General features: G+C 45.7%; 1 protein-coding gene across 2 annotated transcripts in view; it reads right to left on the bottom strand.

Annotated features, from left to right (window-relative positions):
* Nucleotides 1-23,347, bottom strand: part of L1CAM (L1 cell adhesion molecule) — a 290,338-nt gene that overhangs the window by 24,327 nt on the left and 242,664 nt on the right. For both annotated transcript variants that reach the window (XM_063936291.1, XM_063936292.1), the window contains 6 exons: nucleotides 21,824-22,004; nucleotides 18,713-18,835; nucleotides 15,622-15,795; nucleotides 13,592-13,711; nucleotides 12,076-12,234; nucleotides 1,861-1,989 (listed from right to left, as the gene is read on the bottom strand). In XM_063936291.1, the coding sequence (XP_063792361.1) occupies nucleotides 1,861-1,989; nucleotides 12,076-12,234; nucleotides 13,592-13,711; nucleotides 15,622-15,795; nucleotides 18,713-18,835; nucleotides 21,824-22,004 (886 nt within the window). The remainder of the gene's footprint in view (nucleotides 1-1,860; nucleotides 1,990-12,075; nucleotides 12,235-13,591; nucleotides 13,712-15,621; nucleotides 15,796-18,712; nucleotides 18,836-21,823; nucleotides 22,005-23,347) is intronic.

Here is a 23,347-nt window from a genome sequence, read left to right as displayed (position 1 = left end):
CCCTCTCCTCCCTCAGCCTTACCATAAATCTCCTCCTAGTTCCTGACCCTAACCTTCTCCTCCATCAGCATGATCCTAACCCTCCCACTAGTGCATGACACTAACCTTCTCCTCCCTCAGCCTTACCATAACTCTCCTCCTAGATCCTCACCCTAACCCTGTCCTCCCGCAGCCTAACGCTAACCCTCTCGCTAGTGCCTGATCTAACCCTCTCCTCCCTCAGCCTAAAGCTAACCCTCCAACTAATGTCTGACTTTACTCCTTCCTCTCGCAGCCTAACGCTAACCCTCTCACTAGTGCCTGATCCTAACCCTCTCCTCCCGCAGCCTTACCATAACTCTCCTCCTAGTGCCTAACCCTAACCTTCTCCTCCCTTAGCCTCACCCCTCCCCCTAGTGCCTGACCTTTACCTCTCCTCCCGCAGCCTAACACTAACCGTCACCCTAGTGCCTATTCCTAACCTTCTCCTCCGTCAGCCTAACCGTAACTGTCACCCTACTGCCTGACCCTAACCCTTTCCTCCCGCAGCCTAATCCTAACTGTCACCCTACTGCCTGACCCTAACCCTTTCCTCCCGCAGCCTAATCCTAACTGTCACCCTAATGCCTGACTCTAACCCTTTCCTCCCGCAGCCTAACACTAACCGTCACCCTAGTGCCTATTCCTAACCTTCTCCTCTGTCAGCCTAACCGTAACTGTCACCCTACTGCCTGACCCTAACCCTTTCCTCCCGCAGCCTAATCCTAACTGTCACCCTAATGCCTGACTCTAACCCTTTCCTCCCGCAGCCTAAAGGCCCGTACACACTGGTCGATATATCGCCCGTTCTCTTGAACGGCCAATATATCGCAGGTCCGTCGGCCAGTGTGTACGGCCGATACGTCTGTGAACTCCGTCGTTCACAGACGTATCGCGTCGGCCGCGCAGCACAGCCGACGGCCAATATATCTACCGATATATTGGCGCGTCGCTGTGTGTGTACGGGGCGGTCGTCCGACCGCCCGTACACATGCTGCGGCGGCCGGCGGTGATTGACAGCTGAACTGGGCGGGCGTGTGTACACACCCGCCCAGTTCATGACGTCAGTCCCCGACGGATCGGGCAGTGTGTATGCACAGCACACTGCCCGATCCATCCATAGATATATCTGCAGATCAATTGATCTGCAGATATATCTATTAGTGTGTACCCACCTTAACTCTAATCTAATCTTCTGTCAAATGCCGACATTCTGCAGATGTTAACTTTCTGCTGATAAACATGTCAACATCATAACTGTCGACAATGAAAATGTTGACATAATGACTGCACCCTCTTTATAATACACAGAAATACACATGTAGTCTGTCACCATCTTAGTCGGCCATGAGCATAAGGCAGATTAGCAAAAGTGCTGAGTGAGTTCTATACGAGTGCACTGTGCGCTTACGCCACAACAGAGGGTGCTGTACTTCCACTGAGTTACACAATACATATAGCATAAGGTACATATTTATGGAGGAACATCAAATTTGTTTGTATATTAGACCTCAATGGGATAAGTGTAATGCAGACGCTGAGATGTCCATTTTTATATAACGAACCATTACTACGACTTGAATGTATATTTTCTTGCCTTGTAATACATCTATACGCCATATATTATTTACGAGACTCTGCAAACCTCTGGACATAGTGCATATAAATACAACATATATAATTTATAACTTATAGAACCTATCACATATTCTCGAGACAATACTGCATAATCCATTGCAGGGACTATTAACCCTTCTGGAAGATCATGTACTAAGAGAGCAGTTTTTCCGTGGCGCTGTAAGTGCACAGTGGGGATTTTGGTAGGGGTGACAATCGCCTCACCTGAGTACTTGCCACCTTTGCTGCGTTTGATGAAGCACAGGATGAGAAGGATAAGCAGCAGGAGAACGATTGCACTTATCAGACCAATAAACCAGCCCTCGGTGGCAAATCCTTTCTGATTTTCTACAGCTGTAAAAAAAACAACAACAAATAAATTGATATATGTTCTGCATAGTTGCTGGGTTCTAAGGGGGGTAATTATGGGGGTAATTCCAAGTTGATCGCAGCAGGAAATTTTTTAGCAGTTGGGCAAAACCATGGGGGTCATTCCGAGTTGTTCGCTCTGTATTTTTCTTCGCATCGCAGCGATTTTCCGCTAACTGCGCATGCGCAATGTTCGCACTGCGACTGCGCCAAGTAAATTTGCTATGCAGTTAGGTATTTTACTCACGGCATTACGAGGTTTTTTCTTCGTTCTGGTGATCGTAGTGTGATTGACAGGAAGTGGGTGTTTATGGGCGGAAACAGGCCGTTTTATAGGAGTGTGTGAAAAAACGCTACCGTTTCTGGTAAAAACGCGGGAGTGGCTGGAGAAACGGAGGAGTGTCTGGGCGAACGTTGGGTGTGTTTATGACGTCAAACTAGGAACGACAAGCACTGAACTGATCGCAGATGCCGAGTAAGTTTGAAGCTACTCAGAAACTGCTAAGAAGTGTCTTTTCGCAATTTTGCTAATCTTTCGTTCGCAATTTTGATAAGCTAAGATACACTCCCAGTAGGCGGCGGCTTAGCGTGTGCAAAGCTGCTAAAAGCAGCTTGCGAGCGAACAACTCGGAATGACCACCCATGTGCAACTGCAGGGAGGCAGATATAACATGTGCAGAGAGAGTTAGATTTGGGTGGGGTGAGTTCAATCTGCAATCGAAATTGCAGTGTAAAAATAAAGCAGCCAGTATTTACCCTGCACAGAAACAATATAACCCACCCAAATCTAACTCTCTCTGCACATGTTATATCTGCCCCCCCTGTAGTGCACATGGTTTTGCCCAACTGCTAAAAAATTTCCTGCTGCGATCAACTTGGAATTACCCCCTATATTCAATACAAAACCGGGCATGCTTTACATTCGCCACCCAGCGGTTAAACTGTGTATTACATGGCGTGGGACACAACGCACGCCATAACGTTATTTCCAGCTCGCGACTCAGGACCCTAAATAGTGCGCTATGAGCAACGATGTATGAGGAGACATCTGTATATGGGATTTAACTGTTCCTTTAAATCCAGTGGCTGAACCTGCCCCTACTGTGGTGGCTTTGGAAAGCTCTGCATAGTAAATTTAGCACAAAGGGGATGATATATCAAGCAGTGAAAGGAGATGAGAAGTTGCCCATAGCAAACAATTAGCTTCTACCAACCATTTTATAGACTGTATTTAGGGGGTTATTCAGGGTTGTTAGCAAAGCAAAAAAATTAGCAATTGGGCAAAACCATGGTGGTCATTCCAAGTTGATCGCTAGCTGCGTTCGTTCGCTGTGCAGCGATGAGGCAAAAAAAATGGCACTTCTGCGCATGCGTATGCGGCGCACGCGCGTCGTACTATTACAACGAACGATGTAGTTTCACACAGGGTCTAGCGAAGCTTTTCAGTCGCACTGCTGGCCGCAGAGTGATTGACATGAAGGGGACGTTTCTGGGTGTCAACTGACCGGTTTCAGGGAGTGTTCTGAAAAACGCAAGCGTGCCAGGAAAAACGCAGGCGTAGCTGGGCGAACGCAGGGCGTGTTTGTGACGTCAAAACAGAAACTGAACAGTCTGAAGTCATCGCAAGCGCTGAGTAGGTATTGAGCTACTCTTAAACTGCGATCCTTTCGTTCGCACTTCTGCTAAGCTAACATACACTCCCAGTGGGTGGCGGCATAGTGTTTGCATGGCTGCTAAAAATTGCTAGCGAGCGAACAACTCGGAATGACCACCCATGTGCACTGCAGGGGGGGGCAGATGTAACATGTGCATAGAGAGAAAGATTTGGGTGGGGTGTGCTCAAACTGAAATCTAAATTGCAGTGTAAAAATAAAGCAGCCTGTATTTACCCTGCATAGAAACAATATAACCCACCCAAATCTAACTCTCTCTGCACATGTTACATCTGCCCCACCTGCAATGCAGCATGGTTTTGTCCAATTGGTAACTTTTTTGCTTTGCTAACAAACCTGAATATCCCCCTTAATACAGTAAATGCTACATTGAAGCTGAAGCTGGTCCACTTCTCCGGTCTTTTCCCTGCTTGATACTATACATCATCCCCTATGTGTTTGTACACTACTGACTTAATAGTTGAGGCGTCTAGTTAGTAAAATGTGTGGAATCCTTTTCATAATTATTAAAAATGTTTGTATATTTAGTTTGTTTATATTTATCTGGAAACTCCTGTCGAGACCATGCTATAAAGGCATCCCCTGGCAAGGAGAAAGATGTTCTGCAGCAACATACTGTACGTCTGTAGCCAGCGTATGCGTAGAGCAGATCTTCTGTACCCGGATCATGTGCAGAGCCAGAGCTTGGATGGAGAAAGCAGTAAGAGAAATGTCTCTTTCCTGCTTTCTTCCAGTGCTGGGAGACACAACGCCATCCAGAGATGCCGTTATGTATCTGATTTTCTCAGCTACAGTATATAACTAGCCCGTGTGCGCAGCCCCAGCTGAAACCTATGGAGGCTGTAGGAACGTGCACAAATAAGCGGAAATGTGGAGAAATCTGTATATTTCTCTATATTTTAGGCTTTCTCCAGTTAAAATGCTAAAGAAAAATAAGAATTTACTTACCGATAATTCTATTTCTCGTAGTCCGTAGTGGATGCTGGGACTTCCGTAAGGACCATGGGGAATAGCGGCTCCGCAGGAGACTGGGCACAAAGTAAAAGCTTTAGGACTAGCTGGTGTGCACTGGCTCCTCCCCCTATGACCCTCCTCCAAGCCTCAGTTAGGATACTGTGCCCGGACGAGCGTACACAATAAGGAAGGATTTTGAATCCCGGGTAAGACTCATACCAGCCACACCAATCACACCGTACAACCTGTGATCTGAACCCATTTAACAGTATGATAAAACTTAGGAGCCTCTAAAAAGATGGCTCACAACAATAAACAACCCGATTTTTTTGTAACAATAACTATATACAAGTATTGCAGACAATCCGCACTTGGGAAGGGCGCCCAGCATCCACTACGGACTACGAGAAATAGAATTATCGGTAAGTAAATTCTTATTTTCTCTGACGTCCTAGTGGATGCTGGGACTTGATGCGGCTTTGGGGCTTAACCACACATTTGCGCAAATATGTGTAACGAAGATCTCTGAATTCTATTATCATGTGGGATTTATATCTGGTTACTGTTATCCATTCAGTGTGCTGGGGAAACAATTGCTTTTTTTCTTGCTCAGAAATACCCCTTCCTTTCGAGCACCTGAATGATATCACTAAGCTAATTGAGCATTTACCAATCTATATGTGACTTCCGTAAGGACCATGGGGATTATACCAAAGCTCCCAAACGGGCGGGAGAGTGCGGATGACTCTGCAGCACCGCATGAGAGAACTCCAGGTCCTCCTCAGCCAGGGTATCGAATTTGTAAAATTTTGCAAACGTGTTTGCCCTTGACCAAGTAGCTGCTCGGCAAAGTTGTAAAACCGAGACCCCTCGGGCAGCCGCCCAAGATGAGCCCACTTTCCTTGTGGAATGGGCTTTAACAGATTTTGGCTGTGGCAGTCCTGCCACAGAATGTGCAAGCTGAATTGTACTACAAATCCAACGAGCAATCGTCTGCTTAGAAGCAGGAGCACCCAGCTTGTTGGGTGCATACAGGATAAACAGCGAGTCAGATTTTCTGACTCCAGCCGTCTTGGAAACATATATTTTCAGGGCCCTGACTACGTCCAGTAACTTGGAGACCTCCAAGTCCCTAGTAGCCGCAGGTACCACAATAGGTTGGTTCATGTGAAACGCTGAAACCACCTTAGGGAGAAATTGAGGACGAGTCCTCAATTCTGCCCTGTCTGAATGAAAAATTAGGTAAGGGCTTTTATATGATAAAGCCGCAAATTCTGAGACACGCCTGGCTGAAGCCAGGGCTAACAGCATTACCACTTTCCATGTGAGATATTTCAAGTCCACAGTGGTGAGTGGTTCAAACCAATGTGATTTTAGGAACCCTAAAACTACATTGAGATCCCAAGGTGCCACTGGTGGCACAAAAGGAGGCTGTATATGCAGTACCCCCTTGACAAACGTCTGAACTTCAGGCACTGAAGCCAGTTCTTTCTGGAAGAAGATCGACAGGGCCGAAATTTGAACCTTAATGGATCCTAATTTTAGGCCCATAGACAGTCCTGCTTGCAGGAAATGTAAGAAACGACCCAGTTGAAATTCCTCTGTGGGGGCCTTCTTGGCCTCACACCACGCAACATATTTTCGCCAAATGCGGTGATAATGTTTCGCGGTTACATCCTTCCTGGCTTTGATCAGGGTAGGGATGACTTCATCTGGAATGCCTTTTTCCATCAGGATCCGGCGTTCAACCGCCATGCCGTCAAACGCAGCCGCGGTAAGTCTTGGAACAGACAAGGTCCCTGCTGGAGCAGGTCCTTTCTTAGAGGTAGAGGCCACGGATCCTCCGTGAGCATCTCTTGCAGTTCCGGGTACCAAGTTCTTCTTGGCCAATCCGGAGCCACGAGTATAGTTCTTACTCCTCTCTTTCTTATGATTCTCAGTACTTTTGGTATGAGAGGCAGAGGAGGGAACACATACACCGACTGGTACACCCACGGTGTTACCAGAGCATCCACCGCTATTGCCTGAGGGTCCCTTGACCTTGCGCAATATCTGTCCAGTTTTTTGTTGAGACGGGACGCCATCATGCCCACCTTTGGTTTTTCCCAACGGTTTACAATCAGTTGGAAGACTTCTGGGTAAAGTCCCCACTCCCCCGGGTGGAGGTCGTGTCTGCTGAGGTAGTCTGCTTCCCAGTTGTCCACTCCCGGAATGAACACTGCTGACAGTGCTACCACATGATTTTCCGCCCAGCGGAGAATCCTTGCAGCTTCTGCCATTGCCCTCCTGCTTCTTGTGCCGCCCTGTCAGTTGACGTGGGCGACTGCCGTGATGTTGTCCGATTGGATCAATACCGACTGACCCTGAAGCAGAGGCCTTGCTTGACTTAGGGCATTGTAAATGGCCCTTAGTTCCAGGATATTTATGTGAAGAGACGTTTCCATGCTTGACCACAAGCCCTGGAAATTTCTTCCCTGTGTGACTGCTCCCCAGCCTCTCAGGCTGGCATCCGTGGTCACCAGCATCCAATCCTGAATGCCGAATCTGCGGCCCTCTAGAAGATGAGCCCTCTGTAACCACCACAGGAGAGACACCCTTGTCCTTGGAGATAGGGTAATCCGCTGATGCATCTGAAGATGCGATCCGGACCATTTGTCCAGCAGATCCCACTGAAACGTTCTTGCATGGAATCTTCCGAATGGAATCGCTTCGTAAGAAGCCACCATTTTTCCCAGGACTCTCGTGCATTGATGCACTGACACCTGGCCTGGTTTTAGGAGGTTCCTGACTAGCTCGGATAACTCCCTGGCCTTCTCCTCCGGGAGAAACACCTTTTTCTGGACTGTGTCCAGAATCATCCCCAGGAACAGTAGAAGTGTTGTTGGAATCAGCTGTGATTTTGGGATATTTAGAATCCACCCGTGCTGACGTAACACTACCTGAGACAGTGCTACTCCGAACTCTAACTGTTCCCTGGACCTTGCCCTTATCAGGAGATCGTCCAAGTAAGGGATAATTAAGACGCCTTTTCTTCGAAGAAGAATCATCATTTCGGCCATTACCTTGGTAAAGACCCGGGGTGCCGTGGACAATCCAAACGGCAGCGTCTGAAACTGATAATGACAGTCTTGTACCACAAACCTGAGGTACCCTTGGTGAGAAGGGAAGATTGGGACATGGAGATAAGCATCTTTGATGTCCAGAGATACAATATAGTCCCCTTCTTCCAGATTCGCTATCACTGCTCTGAGTGATTCCATCTTGAACTTGAACCTTTTCATGTAAGTGTTCAAGGATTTTAGATTTAAAATTGGTCTCACCGAGCCGTCCGGCTTCGGTACCACAAACAGCGTGGAATAATACCCCTTTCCCTGTTGTAGGAGGGGTACCTTGATTATCACCTGCTGGGAATACAGCTTGTGAATAGCTTCCAATACTGCCTCCCTGTCGGAGGGAGACGTTGGTAGAGCAGACTTCAGGAATCTTCGAGGGGGAGACGTCTCGAATTCCAATTTGTACCCCTGTGATACTACCTGCAGGATCCAGGGGTCCACTTGCGAGTGAGCCCACTGCGCGTTGAAATTTTTGAGACGGGCCCCCACCGTGCCTGAGTCCGCTTGTAAAGCCCCAGCGTCATGCTGAAGACTTGGCAGAAGCGGGGGAGGGCTTCTGCTCCTGGGAAGAGGCTGCCTGGTGCAGTCTTTTTCCTCTTCCTCTGCCCCGGGGCAGAAATGAGTGGCCTTTTGCCCGCTTGTTCTTATGGGAACGAAAGGACTGAGTTTGAAAAGACGGTGTCTTTTTCTGCTGAGAGGTGACCTGGGGTAAAAAGGTGGACTTTCCAGCCGTTGCCGTGGCCACCAGGTCTGATAGACCGACCCCAAATAACTCCTCCCCTTTATACGGCAATACTTCCATATGTCGTTTGGAATCTGCATCACCTGACCACTGTCGCGTCCATAACGCCCTTCTGGCAGAAATGGACATCGCACTCACTCTTGATGCCAGGGTGCAAATATCCCTCTGTGCATCACGCATATATAGTAATGCATCCTTTAAATGCTCTATAGTTAATAATATACTGTCCCTATCCAGGGTATCAATATTTTCAGTCAGGGAATCCGACCAAGCCACTCCAGCGCTGCACATCCAGGCTGAGGCGATTGCTGGTCGCAGTATAACACCAGTATGTGTGTATATACCTTTTAGGATATTTTCCAGCCTTCTATCAGCTGGTTCCTTGAGGGCGGCCGTATCAGGAGACGGTAACGCCACTTGTTTTGATAAGCGTGTGAGCGCCTTATCTACCCTAGGGGGTGTTTCCCAACGTGCCCTAACCTCTGGCGGGAAAGGGTATAGTGCCAATAATTTGTTAGAAATCAGCAGTTTTTTATCGGGGGAAACCCACGCCTTATCACACACCTCATTTAATTCATCTGATTCAGGAAAAACTACTGGTAGTTTTTTCACACCCCACATAATACCCTTTTTTGTGGTACTTGTAGTGTCAGAAATGTTCAATGCCTCCTTCATCGCCGTGATCATGTAACGTGTGGCCCTACTGGACATTACGTTCGTCTCCTCACCGTCGACACTGGATTCAGTATCCGTGTCTGGGTCTGTGTCGACCATCTGAGGTAACGGGCGTTTTAGCGCCCCTGACGGTGTCTGAGACGCCTGAATAGGCACTAACTGATTTGCCGGCTGTCTCATGTCGTCAACAGTTTTTTGCAAAGTGCTGACATTGTCACGTAATTCTTTAAATACAACCATCCAGTCAGGTGTCGACTCCCTAGGGGGTGACATCACTAACACAGGCAATTGCTCTGCTTCCACATCATTTTCCTCCTCATACATGTCGACACAATCGTACCGACACCCAGCACACACACAGGGAATGCTCTGACAGAGGATAGGACCCCACTAGCCCTTTGGGGAGACAGAGGGAGAGTTTGCCAGCACACACCAGAGCGCTATATATATTCAGGGATAACCTTATATAAGTGTTACTCCCTTTATAGCTGCTGTATTATATATTAGCTGCCAATAGTGCCCCCCTCTCTTGTTTTACCCTGTTTCTGTAGTGTAGTCTGCAGGGGAGAGTCAGGGAGCCGTCCTTCCAGCGGAGCTGTGAAAGAAAATGGCGCTTGTGTGCTGAGGAGATAGGCTCCGCCCCCTTCACGGCGGCCTTTTCTCCCGCTTTTTTCTGGAAAACTGGCAGGGGTTAAATGCATCCATATAGCCCAGGAGCTATATGTGATGCATTTCTTTAGCCACATAAGGTTTTTATCAAGTTTTATTGCGTCTCAGGGCGCTCCCCCCCAGCGCCCTGCACCCTCAGTGACCGGAGTGTGAAGTGTGCTGAGAGCAATGGCGCACAGCTGCAGTGCTGTGCGCTACCTTATCTGAAGACAGGAACGTCTTCTGCCGCCGCTTTCTCCGGACCTCTTCGCTCTTCTGGCTCTGTAAGGGGGCCGGCGGCGCGGCTCCGGGACCCATCCAGGCTGAACCTGTGATCGTCCCTCTGGAGCTAATGTCCAGTAGCCAAGAAGCCCAATCCACTCTGCACGCAGGTGAGTTCGCTTCTTCTCCCCTTAGTCCCGCGCTGCAGTGAGCCTGTTGCCAGCAGGACTCACTGAAAATAAAAAACCTAAGTATACTTTTACTTCTAAGCAGCTCAGGAGAGCCACCTAGATTGCACCCTTCTCGGCCGGGCACAAAATCTTAACTGAGGCTTGGAGGAGGGTCATAGGGGGAGGAGCCAGTGCACACCAGCTAGTCCTAAAGCTTTTACTTTGTGCCCAGTCTCCTGCGGAGCCGCTATTCCCCATGGTCCTTACGGAAGTCCCAGCATCCACTAGGACGTCAGAGAAAGTATTTTCTAAGGTTACTAAATAGACCCGTAAGCCTGCTATGTCCAAAACTGCAGTGTGCATTTCGGAGGTCATTCCGAGTTGATTGTAGCCCTGCAAAATGTCCATAGACATACGGGTGACAGGGCTATCCCGCCCCGCATGTCAGTGTCTGCCCCCCCCGTAGAAGTGCAAAAGCATCGCACAGCGGCGATGCCTTTGCACTTTAGGAGAAGCCCCCGGGCAGCGCAGCTTTAGCGTGCTGGCCGGGAGCTACTCATCGCTCCCCGGCCCGCAGCGGCTGTGTGTGATGTCACGTAGCCGCTGCGGCCCGCCCCCCATGCCTTGGCCGGACCGCGTCCATGAAACAGCGGCCAAATGCCGCCATTTCCCCCCCCCGACCCAGCGACCGCCTGTGCCTGTCAATCAGGCAGAGGCGATCGTAGCGCAGCGACGTCCTTTGACCGTTGGGCATGCGCCGGTGCACTGCGGTGCCGGCGCAACTCTGACCCGATCGCGCCGCTGCGATAAACCGCAGCAAGCGATTGGGTCGTAATGACCCCCTTTATCAACAATTGTTAAGAAAATACTTTATTTTCTTGCGGTCGCACAAGCCAGCCGCCGCAGCAACAACGATCCTGGTCTCGTCCCTCCCCCACAATGGCGGCGACACCCTACATTTTGTGAAGCGGAGGCCATCGCCACCACCTCCCCACTCCCAAACAGCATCAGACTGTCACTCACGCAGTACAGGTCCAGCCCATGCGCAAAGGACAGACCATCTTTTTTTGCAGCAAGCGCCAACACTGCAACCGAACCTGAATCAGGTCCAATAATGTTGACTATACTGTAATATACAAATTGTGTGATATATTTTTTTGTTGTTTGCTGTTTGCTTATACTTACCAGGTGCAGGCAATCTCCAGCTATTGTTGCGTGAATATCTTGGTATTTTGGGGCTTGTGACGCAACAACAGCTGAACAGGTGCAGATTATCCACACCTGTCATTTACATTACCACCAATGGCCCTCATTCCGAGTTGTTCGCTCGTAAGATTTTTTCGCAACGGAGCAATTAGTCGCAAACTGCGCATGCGCAACATTCAGTATTTTACTCACGGCCTAACGAAGAAATTTATCGTTCTGGTGATCGGAGTGTGATTGACAGGAAGTGGGTGTTTCGGGGCGGAAACTGGCCGTTTTATGGGTGTGCGCGAAAAAACGCTGCCGTTTCTGGGAAAAACGCGGGAGTGGCTGGAGAAACGGGGGAGTGCCTGGGCGAACGCTGGGTGTGTTTGTGACGTCAAACCAGGAACGAAACTGACTGAACTGATCGCAGTGTAGGAGTAAGTCTCGAGCTACTCAGAAACTGCTAAGAAATTTCTATTCGCAATTCTGCTAATCTTTCGTTCGCAATTCTGCTATGCTAAGATTCACTCCCAGTAGGTGGCGGCTTAGCGTGTGCAATGCTGCTAAAAGCAGCTAGCGAGTGAACAACTCGGAATGAGGGCCAATGTATGGTACAGTTACTGTATGGTAACAGTACAGCCCGGGCACAGGGTAAGCAGAGGGTCACCCTGACATTTGCGTCTCACCTACTGATGATGTCTGAACTTCGTTTCCCCAGAACTCCTCGTATCCGGTGTGATTATAGGCCATCAGACGGACAAAATAATTTCTCCCAGGTTGCAATTCATTAAGTTCGTACCGTGCATCAGATGCATTGACAACATCATACAGCTGCCAGTCATCACCTGGGTATAAGAAGAGAAACAGGGTCACTGAGAACTGTGGGTAAGTGGTCTCACGCCTGATGTTCCAATCATGGAATTTCTTAACTTCAGATAACGTCATATATTAAGATGAAATGTACCATTAAGCTTCATCAGGAATCTCTGCTTACTTTATTCAGAGGATGGGAGTCAGGGCCGCACTGGCCATCTGGCAAATGGCACAAAGGCCAATGGCTACATGGGCCAGTCTGATCATCCGAAAGCCCCCCTGAGCTGCACCGCCTCCCGGCACTGTGCTCAGCTGGGGGTTTCAGAAATGTGCGGCATGATGCGGCTGCAGTGTGATGTCATCAAGTGACACTGAAGTGGCTGGTGATGAGGAGTCAGGATCCTGGACGGATGCCAGCTTTAGTGCCAGGCTTTCTGGACATGGATACCATCTGCGGCATCTAACTGTAGTTTGAAGTGTTGCCTTGGGGCATTAATGTGTGTGATATAATGTGTAGAGGGCATTGCTGTGTGGGGTATAACGTGGAGCAGTGGGCATAGCTGTGTGGGATGTAACGTGGTGCAGTGGGCATAGCTGTGTGGGGTGTAACGTGGTGCAGTGGGCATTACTGTGTGGGGTGTAACGTAGTGCAGTGGGCATAGCTGTGTGGGGTGTAACGTGGTGCCGTGGGCATTACTGTGTGGGGTGTAATGTGGTGCAGAGGGCATTACTGTGTGTGGCATAACATGAATAAGGGGCTCTACTGTGTGACGTAATGTGAATAAAGGGAGAATACTGTGTGGTACAATTTGAATTGGGGGTACTATTGTGTAGTCACGCCCCTACAGAGCGCGCTCTCCCTACTAAGTATGAACAGAACCAACCAAAATCCAAATGTCTGACTATGGGGGACATTTACTAAGCAGTGATAAGAGCGGAGAAGTGAGCCAGTGGAGAAGTTGCCCCATCAACCAATCAGCAGCTCTGTATCATTTTATAGTATGCATATTATAGATTTTATGTCAGTGCTGATTGGTTGCCATGGGCAACTTCTCCGCTTTTATCACTGTTTAGTAAATGTTCCCCTATGGCACATGTGTGGATCACCTGCAGGATGAGTTCTGTTGTGTGTATTTTTATACAGAGAATGACGTACACTTATATGTTGTTCTAATATTAATTGTAATGTTGATTTTTAATAGATTTTTATCAATTATAATTGATTTTAAACTGATCCAAAAATCCACACCAGAACACTTCAGGGTGGTTTTGCAAAACCAAAACACAAAGATGAATCCAGATCCAAACTGAAAACCAAAACACGGTACACCTCTACTGACTGCTATTCCCAGCGTACATGTGTGTTGTCATCCGCATTGTTTCACTTACTGCTTTTGTTCTTAACTTGTATCCTGAGTTCAACGTTTCTGTGGCCTTCCAGCGGCCGCCATTTTAGAACGATAGATTTGTCCTTAATCCTAAAAGTCACGTTCCAAACTGGTGGAAATTCTGAAGGCAACAAAATGTGTCAGCAAATAGTGGAAATTGCTCTGACTGAACAATTACTAACATTCCTATCGCATGCAAAGGGCAGGATGTATTACTGCCTGACTTCAGCCGACGTGCGGGATTCCGGTTGAACGCTGACGTTTTTTTTAAAGAGGCAATCACTTACAAGGCAAGATTTTGCCTTGCAAGTGATTCCCCCTTTAAAAAAATCCAGAGTTCGGCCGGAATCCCGAACGTCGCCCAAACCCGGGCGGTAATACATCCTGCCCTAATTCTTTCTCTTTCGCAAATCAGCAATTTTTCTTACAATATTATTATTTTAGCAAATTCAACCCTTCTATTTATTTCATTATACTGTATGTAGAGCTTTCCGCTTTATTTATATGCACATGTTCAAAATTCATTCATTTCTTTGGGGCAGATGTACTAAGTCTAGGAGAGTGATAAAGTGGAGAGAAATAAACTACCAACCAATCAGCTCCTGTCATTTTTCAACATGGCAGTTAGGAGCTGAATGGCTGGTACTTTATCTAGCTCCACTTGATCACTCTCCAAACTTTGATAAATCTCCCCCTTAGGACTGGTATCCATAGTACCCTCAATAAGCTAATTAAGTAATTATCCACACTATATGAATAAAAGTTGCATGATTGGGTAGACTTCATTTCAATCAACTCATCCTGTAATGGGATTGGACGGTACAAGGCAAACCCTATAGACAAATCAATATGCCCTGGGACTGGCTACAGGACATGCCAATCTAAAGGAGAGACACGTGTCAACTTCTGATTGGTCGCACGTTATCTGACTTAAACCCCTAGAGAAGGAGACTCTGGTTGGCCTCATTAAAGCCTAAACAGCGAAAAGCACACCATGGGTTTCAGCTGTCTCAAATGTCTTAAAGAAATATGCAAGAAATATATAAGACTAGAGAAGGGTCAGCGGTCCATACGAGGGACAGCAAAATTAGCTGCAGCCCTCTTACTATGAGGATCTCAGTTAGCTATTCTTCATAGCAATTTCTTAAAGCATAAACAGGACATTACATATATATATATATATATATATATATATATCTATCTATCGGTGTATCGGACCGCCACTCCCCCTCATAAATCAATTGTGCTCCGGTGCTCTCTATCAGGAATTGGCATAGAATACTTGAAGAAAGCGGCACTCAGAGACTGAAGAAATCAAAGTGTATTTAACACCAAATCAACCTGATTTGGTGTTAAATACACTTTGATTTCTTCAGTCTCTGAGTGCCGCTTTCTTCAAGTATTCTAAACATTTTCCCTCATATTTAATTATACTTGACACCCTTGGTTCTCGCCCATCTGATTTCAAACTATAACCATTATACGGACAATCATGTTCCACTCTTTACATAGGGATCCGGTCTCTAGGTCGACACTGTCAAGGTCGACAATGTCAAGGTTGACCACTATTGGTCGACAGCAACTAGGTCGACAGGGGTTCTAGGTCGACAGGGTCTCTAGGTCGACATGTTCTAGGTCGACAGGTCAACATGAGTTTTTCACAGTTTTTTTCTATTTTTTGAACTTTTTCATACTAAACGATCCACGTGGACTACGATTGGGAATAGCGAAGCGAGCCATGCGAGGGGACACGGTGCACTAATTGGGGTTCCTGGTCACTGTACGGAGAAAACGACACTAAAAAACCTTATAAAAACTCATGTCGACCTTTTTACCTGTCGACCTAGACCATGTCAAAAAATAAGTACAAATGGAAAGATTCTAGATGCTATCATCTTATATAGAGTGCACCGTATAAATGATAGCTGGAACCTGCCTCGTTGCTACTGGTGCTAAATCTCAACTACAATGAGATAAACATATAAAACATTTTATTTTATTACACTTTAAGCCCAATCGCAGCCTCCTCACCAAGCTCTTTCATCGTACTGCCCTCTATCTCGGCGGGTAAACTTTCTCTGGCGGAGTTCTTGGCATACACATAGAACTTATAGGTGTCCTTGGCACTCATATTGTGAAATGTCCAGTTTTGCTGCAAAGGATCGTTGATGGTTTGGAGAAGAAGTGAGTCTTTATCCTTGTTCGCTGAAGGACATAAAGAGACAGGAAAAATGTCAGTTCTGTGCATGACGTCATTATATACTCTTCCTGTATGTGTCTACATTCTAAATAACAAATAACTAGGTTTGTTACAGTCTGATTTTACTCATTACAGATTTTACTGTTCACATTTACATGAGTTAATTAGCAATATATGATTGTTTAGGTCCGCTACTGTCAATTATACGTGATAAGTAATATTATATCTGCTGTGTTACAGAGGGTTTTTCTGTATTTGAATTAGAGATGTTTGGGTTCGCCTCTCAGAGATCCGAACCCACCCGAACTTCCCTGATCCCAGTGAATCTGAGTGGCTGTCTGGGTTTTCCCGCCTTGCTCAGATTCCAAAATGAGGCAAAACGATATCATCCAGGTGTCAGATTCTAGCGGATTTTTTATTCTATAGAAGACCCAGCGGTGGTGACTTGGTGCCATTTTTCACTGTCCACGTTGCTGTGCTGGCTTTACCCAGGGTGACCGGGTTCCGTGGCCCCTCTCTGAGAGGCAGGGCAGCTCAGAGAGCTATCACTTTCTCCTTCGGATCACTGACACTCAGCATATAGAGGGAAGCGCCTGCCCTGGAACTTTCCATCTTGGAGAAACTGCCCCAACCACAGTCAGCCAAAAAAGTAGAGTGTGTGGCACTGGCAACTTAAAATATATAAGGGACGTGGCTTAAAGTATATAAGGTGTAGGGGGGTGATAGGTTTAATAAAATATATAAGGAGTGGGGTAGATGACCATAAAACATATAAGGAAGGGTACACAGAATTATAAAATATAAATAAGGGAAGGGGTATACGAGGCACAAAATGACTATATATATATATATATATATATATATATATAGGGATAGGGGTAACAGCGACCAACGGTGTTTAGTATGTATATATCACTGAATCTGAAGAGAATATAAACAACACATTTAAACATATATAAAATAGGAAAAAGAGGGGGCAAATCAGGCTTCTTGAAAAAACATAACAATAAATTTATAGCAAAAATGTTAATTTTAAGATTAAAAAGAAGAGGAAATTCATCTAAAAAATTAGGGGGTATTAAAAAACGCTATTCTTAAAAAATTGTTAAATTAATAAAAAAGTATACAATGAAATATTAATTACTAAGCTCAAAAATAAGAATACAAAAAAAAAAGAGTTATAAAAAAAAAAGAGAAGTTTTTTGCTTAACTTATTTGTGGAGAGTCAATGAGGTCCATCCAACGCGTTTCGTCTGTCTGACTTCCTCAAGGGGACCCCTTGATGAAGTTGTTGTAAGGGAGAGTTTTTATAACTCTGTTTTTATAACAGTGTTATTTTGGAAATCGGATTTTTCCGTATTTTGGAATAATTGCATACCATAATGAGATATCATGGCGATGGGACCTAAGTCTAAGCACAGAATGCATGTATGTTTCATATACACCTTATACACACAGCCTGAAGGTAATTTTAAGCCAATATTTTTTATAACTTTGTGCATCAAGCAAAGTTTGTGTACATTGAGCCATCAATAAACAAAGGTTTTACTATCTCACTCTCAATCAAAAAAATCTGGATTTCGGAATAATTGTATATGGGATAATCAACCTATATATATATATATATATATATATGGGAAAGGGTGGGGGAGGGACATTGCATCATTAATAATACATACAGGAAGGAGTGAGGGACACACATTTATTACATATAAATGTGTAAATAGCATTTGCTACTGTAATCAAAGTAAGAAACAGGAATGAAGAGGAGTGGTTCTACTGTTGCCCAATATCTATACGGGGCTCTGCTGTCTGGCGTAATGTGTATAAGGGGACTACTGTGTGGTGTAATGTGAATAACGGACACTACTGTGTGGTCATGTGTAACATGTATAAGGGGCACTGCTGTACAGTGTAATGTGAATTGGTTCTGTTCTGAGGCCACACCTCTTCCCCACAAAGTCACACCCTTATCACTATTTTGAATATGGGGGGAGCACCAATTCTCTTTCTGGTACAGGGCACCAAAATGTCTAGTTACGGCACTGAGTGATGATAATGACGACGACATATTGCCACTGCAGAGCTGTTAGCTTAGCTGCCTTAAGTCCATTGATAGCTTGTTTTGTGGGGCCCAAACAAACCAAGCACTTCCGCCACAACCGGGGCAGTCCCTGTCTCTGAAGTGCTTGGTTTGTTAAACTGTGCATGTCCTTTTTAATATCCAACATAAGGGGGGTGGGGGGGTCCTAGGAAAATTCCATCTTGCACCACTATTCTTTTCTGCCACTGCTGTGTGGCAGTGTTTCATAGATATGCTATAAACTGCCGTGTGTTTGTGCCGCTGCTGTTGCTCAGTAACCAGCCAGCTCACTGTAGCATTTGCCCAATATTGGTAAAAACAATATTATGAGCTGTGAAGTGGTCAAAAGTGAGTGGAAATGACTGGAAATGAATGTTATTGAGGTTAATAATACTGTAGTAACACAAAAAGGTCCAAATTATGTTATTCTAGTAGTTTTTATCATTTAAAAAAAAAATACACATCCAAAACCAATACCTTGCAAGGGAGGTTTTGACAAAACCAGAACCAAAACATGAAGTTAATACGGATCCAAAACACACAGTCATCTCTAATTTAAAGCAAACCTAATAGCATCTTTTACTATCAAAACAAATATTACACACACACAAGCCTGTGGTTGAAGAAAACAATTCAGATATCTTCAGCCTACATACTGTATCTAACAGCGTGTGACGTTTTTTTTAGAAAGTTTTTAACAGATGCAAATAATGTGTTAATATAGTTTTGATTATCGCAGTGTAACTATTTACCACGTAATACAAATACCGTTTTGTGTTACAATTCTGTATTTTGGAAGATACGATCAAAACACGTAATGATATCGGTCACAAACTTACCGAGGGAATGAGAAATTTTGTAGCCTGTTAGGATTCCATTGGGATGTTCAGGGGGCCCCCAAAATAGTGCCAGAGAGGAGTCAGAAAGCCGTTCAATTCGCAGGCCAGTAGGAGGACTGGGAACTGCAAAAATATACCAAAAATGAGATGTATATAAGTATTGTAATATAATGATAGTATTAAAAATGTAATAATAATAATAATAATAATAATAATAAAATAGTGATGTGAAGTTCCTGGCACCTCTATATTAAATGAAGGATCCATTTATTTTGCACATCTACAACACTGAATCAGGCCCACTATGCGATATGTTGCTCAATCAGCCGGCGATCGATATATCACTACTGTATCTGTCCATGTGTACAGCCGATATGTCAATGAGGTTGGCCCAGCCAACGTCGATATATCTTGCAGATATATCGGCCGCAGTAATCGCTGACAATGACCGCACATCTGGGCGGGCCAAATTTAAATGCAGCATGAATATTAGAGGCTTATTATTTAATGTAAAATTGTATTAAGTAGATCAGTGTTTCTCAACTCTATTCCTCAGAGAGCCTTAACAGTGCATGTTTTCCAGGGTTCCTCAGTATCAAAAGTGAAATCAGTTCAGTCAGTAATTTCCCAGCATGCATTGCCATAAATGCATCTCTGCCCTTGCATTGAAATATGGTTTGTCCCAGGAGCAAATTGCTCATTTTCAATTTGCTCCTAATTCTGAATCAGACCCAAAATGAGAAAATCTGTATAACATTTAGGGGTATATTTACTAAAGTGCTGGCTTTAAGAAGTAGAGATGTTGCCCATAGCAACCAATCAGATTCTAGCTAATATCTTCAAGAAGGTGCTAGATAAATGATAAGTAGAATCTGATTGGTTGATATAGGCAACACCTCACTCTAAAAAGCCCGCGCCTTAGTAAATATACCCCTTAGGGTCCTCATTCTGAGTCGCATGCAGAAGGGCACGCAGCTGCCTCTAGTGGCGGTCACCCGTCTGCAACTTTAAGCAGATGCCACTGGAAGTTCCTCCTCTTGTGTAAATATGTGCGGCCGAATGCGCAAGGACTAAGATGCCCACTGTAAGCACCCGGGTGCGTTCTTATACGTCACTACTGATGGCAGCATTGGAACCTGCAACAGCCCTATGACAGGTGCAGTTTTTCCATCTGACCATGGCCTCCTATGGCTGCGACTGTGCGTCTGAGAACACATCCATTGGAATGGACACGCCCCTGACACACCCACATCACGCCCACTGAACGGACCGTTACTGCATGCATTACTAGCCACCTCCCAGTCACTGTCCAGGAACGACCATCTCTTTTCGTCCGCGTTTCTGATACCGTCCGACCAAACTGCAACAGCGCCATTGAGCTAAGGTATGCCAAAATATCAATGCATGCAGTTGCAACATATTGCTGAACTAAGTGAAGATTGGCACTGCCTACGGACTGCGAGCAACTCAGAATCAGGCCCTTAGATCTTTATTATTTAAATAGTTTAGCTTAGCCTGCGTGAGAACGCCCAACTGCAGTTACGCCCCTTCAGTTGCAAGTGGAGATGCATTCTTGTTTGCATTTAATTCCTGAATCGCATGTAGTTGTGTACATATGGTTCTGGAGCATGCACAGAACAAAAACACAACAGACATCCTCCACAAATTCACTTGCATTCAACTCGGTCTTAGTCCCTGTATGCTTGACTTGTAAGTCTCCTAGGTAACAGATCTCGTCTATACAGCCTCTACGCTGGTGAACACATAGGGGTAAATTTACTAAGATGGGAGTTCTATTTAAGATGCAACCAATCAGATTCTACTTCTCATTTATTCAGCACCTTCTAGAAGATAATACCTGGAATCTGATTGGTTGCTATGGGCAACATCCCATCTTAAATAGAACTCCCATCTTAGTAAATTCACCCCATAGAAACATAAAATGTGACAGCAGATAAGAACCACTTGGCCCATCTAGTCTGCCCATTATTTTATCCTTTAGGTAATCTCAACCCTTTTTGAATCTTAATTCTTTGTAAGTATATAAGGTTCAAAAAGGATTGAGATTACCTAAAGGATAAAAAAAAGGGGCAGACTAGATGGGCCGAGTGGTTCTTATCTGCCGTCAAATTCACATACACGTGGTAATTCATACAACCCACCTCTCCTTAGGCTCTATAGTAAGTATGAGAATATTTTTGAAGTGTACTGTAAATGGATTGCACTTATTTGACCTATAAACCTATTGCTCTGTTCTGCAGCTTATCAGGTCAGGTATTCATCTTGATTGATCTTCCTGGATGAAGCAGGCCCCTCCCACCATTGACATTAAGCAGGCCGTTCCCACCAGTGAAATTATGCAGGTTCCTCCCACCAGCGACATTAAGCAGGCCCCTCCCACCGGCGACATTAAGCAGGCCCCTCCCACCGGCGACATTAAGCAGGCCCCTCCCACCATCGACATTAAGCAGGCCGTTCCCACCAGCGAAATTATGCAGGTTCCTCCCACCAGCGACTTTAAGCAGGCCCCTCCCACCGGTGACATTAAGCAGGCCCCTCCCACCATCGACATTAAGCAGGCCGTTCCCACCAGCGAAATTATGCAGGTTCCTCCCACCAGCGACATTAAGCAGGCCCCTCCCACCATCGACATTAAGCAGGCCATTCCCACAAGCGAAATTATGCAGGTTCCTCCCACCAGCGACATTAAGCAGGCCCCTCCCACCGGCGACATTAAGCAGGCCCCTCCCACCATCGACATTAAGCAGGCCGTTCCCACCAGCGAAATTATGCAGGTTCCTCCCACCAGCGACTTTAAGCAGGCCCCTCCCACCGGCGACATTAAGCAGGCCCCTCCCACCATCGACATTAAGCAGGCCATTCCCACAAGCGAAATTATGCAGGTTCCTCCCACCAGCGACATTAAGCAGGCCCCTCCCACCGGTGACATTAAGCAGTCCCCTCCCACCAGCACTATTCCGCAGGCCCCTCCCATCAGCAACATTATGCAGGCCCTTTCACCAGAAACAATAGGCAGGCCCCTCCCACCGGCAACATTATTTATCTTTGTGATGGGTTGCCAGTGAAATGTGAATGCCTGGAGTAACTTACCCCCTTCTTCTGTACAGATCTTTTCTGTCTCGCTTTCATCGCCCTCTCCTTTCCCATTGAGCACATGAACTGTCACTGAATAGTTGGTGAAAGGCTTCAGTCCATATAGGGTTGTGTGGGTAACATTTCCATGCACAATTACCTTGTTTTTGTGCTTTTCGTTTTGAGCAACATATCGGATCTGTTAGGGCATGATGACAAAATTAGATTACGTCCAGAGGGACATTTACAGAAACATGGTAGTGTTGCTTAGTGTAGCCAATCAGATGTATTATCCCAGTATTATGAACTGTTCTAGTAAAAGCATGCATCCTATTGGTTGCTATCGACATAACTGTTTACTTTATACATTAACCAAACTACACGTACAGTGCATCCAGAAAGTATTCACAGTGCTTCACTTTTTCCACATTTTGTTATGTTACAGCCTTATTCCAAAATGGAATAAATTAATTTTCCCTCAAAATTCTACACACAATACCCCATAATGACAATGTGAAAAAAGTTTTTTTAAGATTTTTGCAAATTTATTAAAAATAAAAAACTAAGAAATCACATGTACTGTACATACAGTAAGTATTCACAGCCTTTGCCGTGAAGCTCAAAATTGAGCTCAGGTGCATCCTGTTTCCACTGATCATCCTTGAGATGTTCCTACAGCTTAATTGTAGTCCACCTGTGGTAAATTCAGTTGATTGGACATGATTTGGGAAACGGGCACACACCTGTCTATATAAGGTCCCACACTTGACAGTGCATGTCTGAGCACAAACCAAGCATGAAGTCAAAGGAATTGTCTGTAGACCTCCGAGACAGGATTGTCTCAAGGCACAAATCTGGGGAAGCGTACAGAAAAATATCTGCTACTTTGAAGGTCCTAATGAGCACAGTGGCCTCCATCATCCGTAAATGGAAGAAGTTTGGTACCACCAGGACTCTTCCTAGAGCTGGCCTGCCGTCTATACTGAGCGATTGGGGAAGAAGGGCCCTTGTCAGGGAGGTGACCAAGAACCCGATGGTCACTCTGTCAGAGCTACAGCATTCCTCTGTGGTGAGAGGAGAACCTTCCAGAAGGACAATCCACCAATCAGGCCTGTATGGTAGAGTGGCCAGACGGAAACCACTTCTTAGTAAAAAGCACATGGCAGCCCGCCTGAAATTTACTAAAATGCACCTGACGGACTCTCAGACAATGAGAAACAAAATCTCTGGTCTGATGTGACAAAGATTGAACTCTTTGGCGTAAATGCCAGGCGTTATGTTTGGCGGAAACCAGGCACTGCTCATCACCAGGCCAATACCATCCCTACAGTGAAGCATGGTGGTGGCAGCATCATGCTGTGGGGATGTTTTTCAGCGGCAGGAACTGGGAGACTAGTCAGGATAGAGGGAAAGATGAATGCAGCAATGTACAGAGACATCCTGGATGAAAACCTGCTCCAGAGCGCTCTTGATGGTTTATCTTTCAGCAGGACAACGACCCTAAGCACACAGCCAAGATATCAAAGGAGTGGCTTCAGGACA

Source organism: Pseudophryne corroboree, chromosome 8 (genome assembly GCF_028390025.1).
Source record: "Pseudophryne corroboree isolate aPseCor3 chromosome 8, aPseCor3.hap2, whole genome shotgun sequence".
Taxonomy (NCBI): domain Eukaryota; kingdom Metazoa; phylum Chordata; class Amphibia; order Anura; family Myobatrachidae; genus Pseudophryne; species Pseudophryne corroboree.
This window is presented reverse-complemented; position numbering and strand designations above follow the sequence as displayed.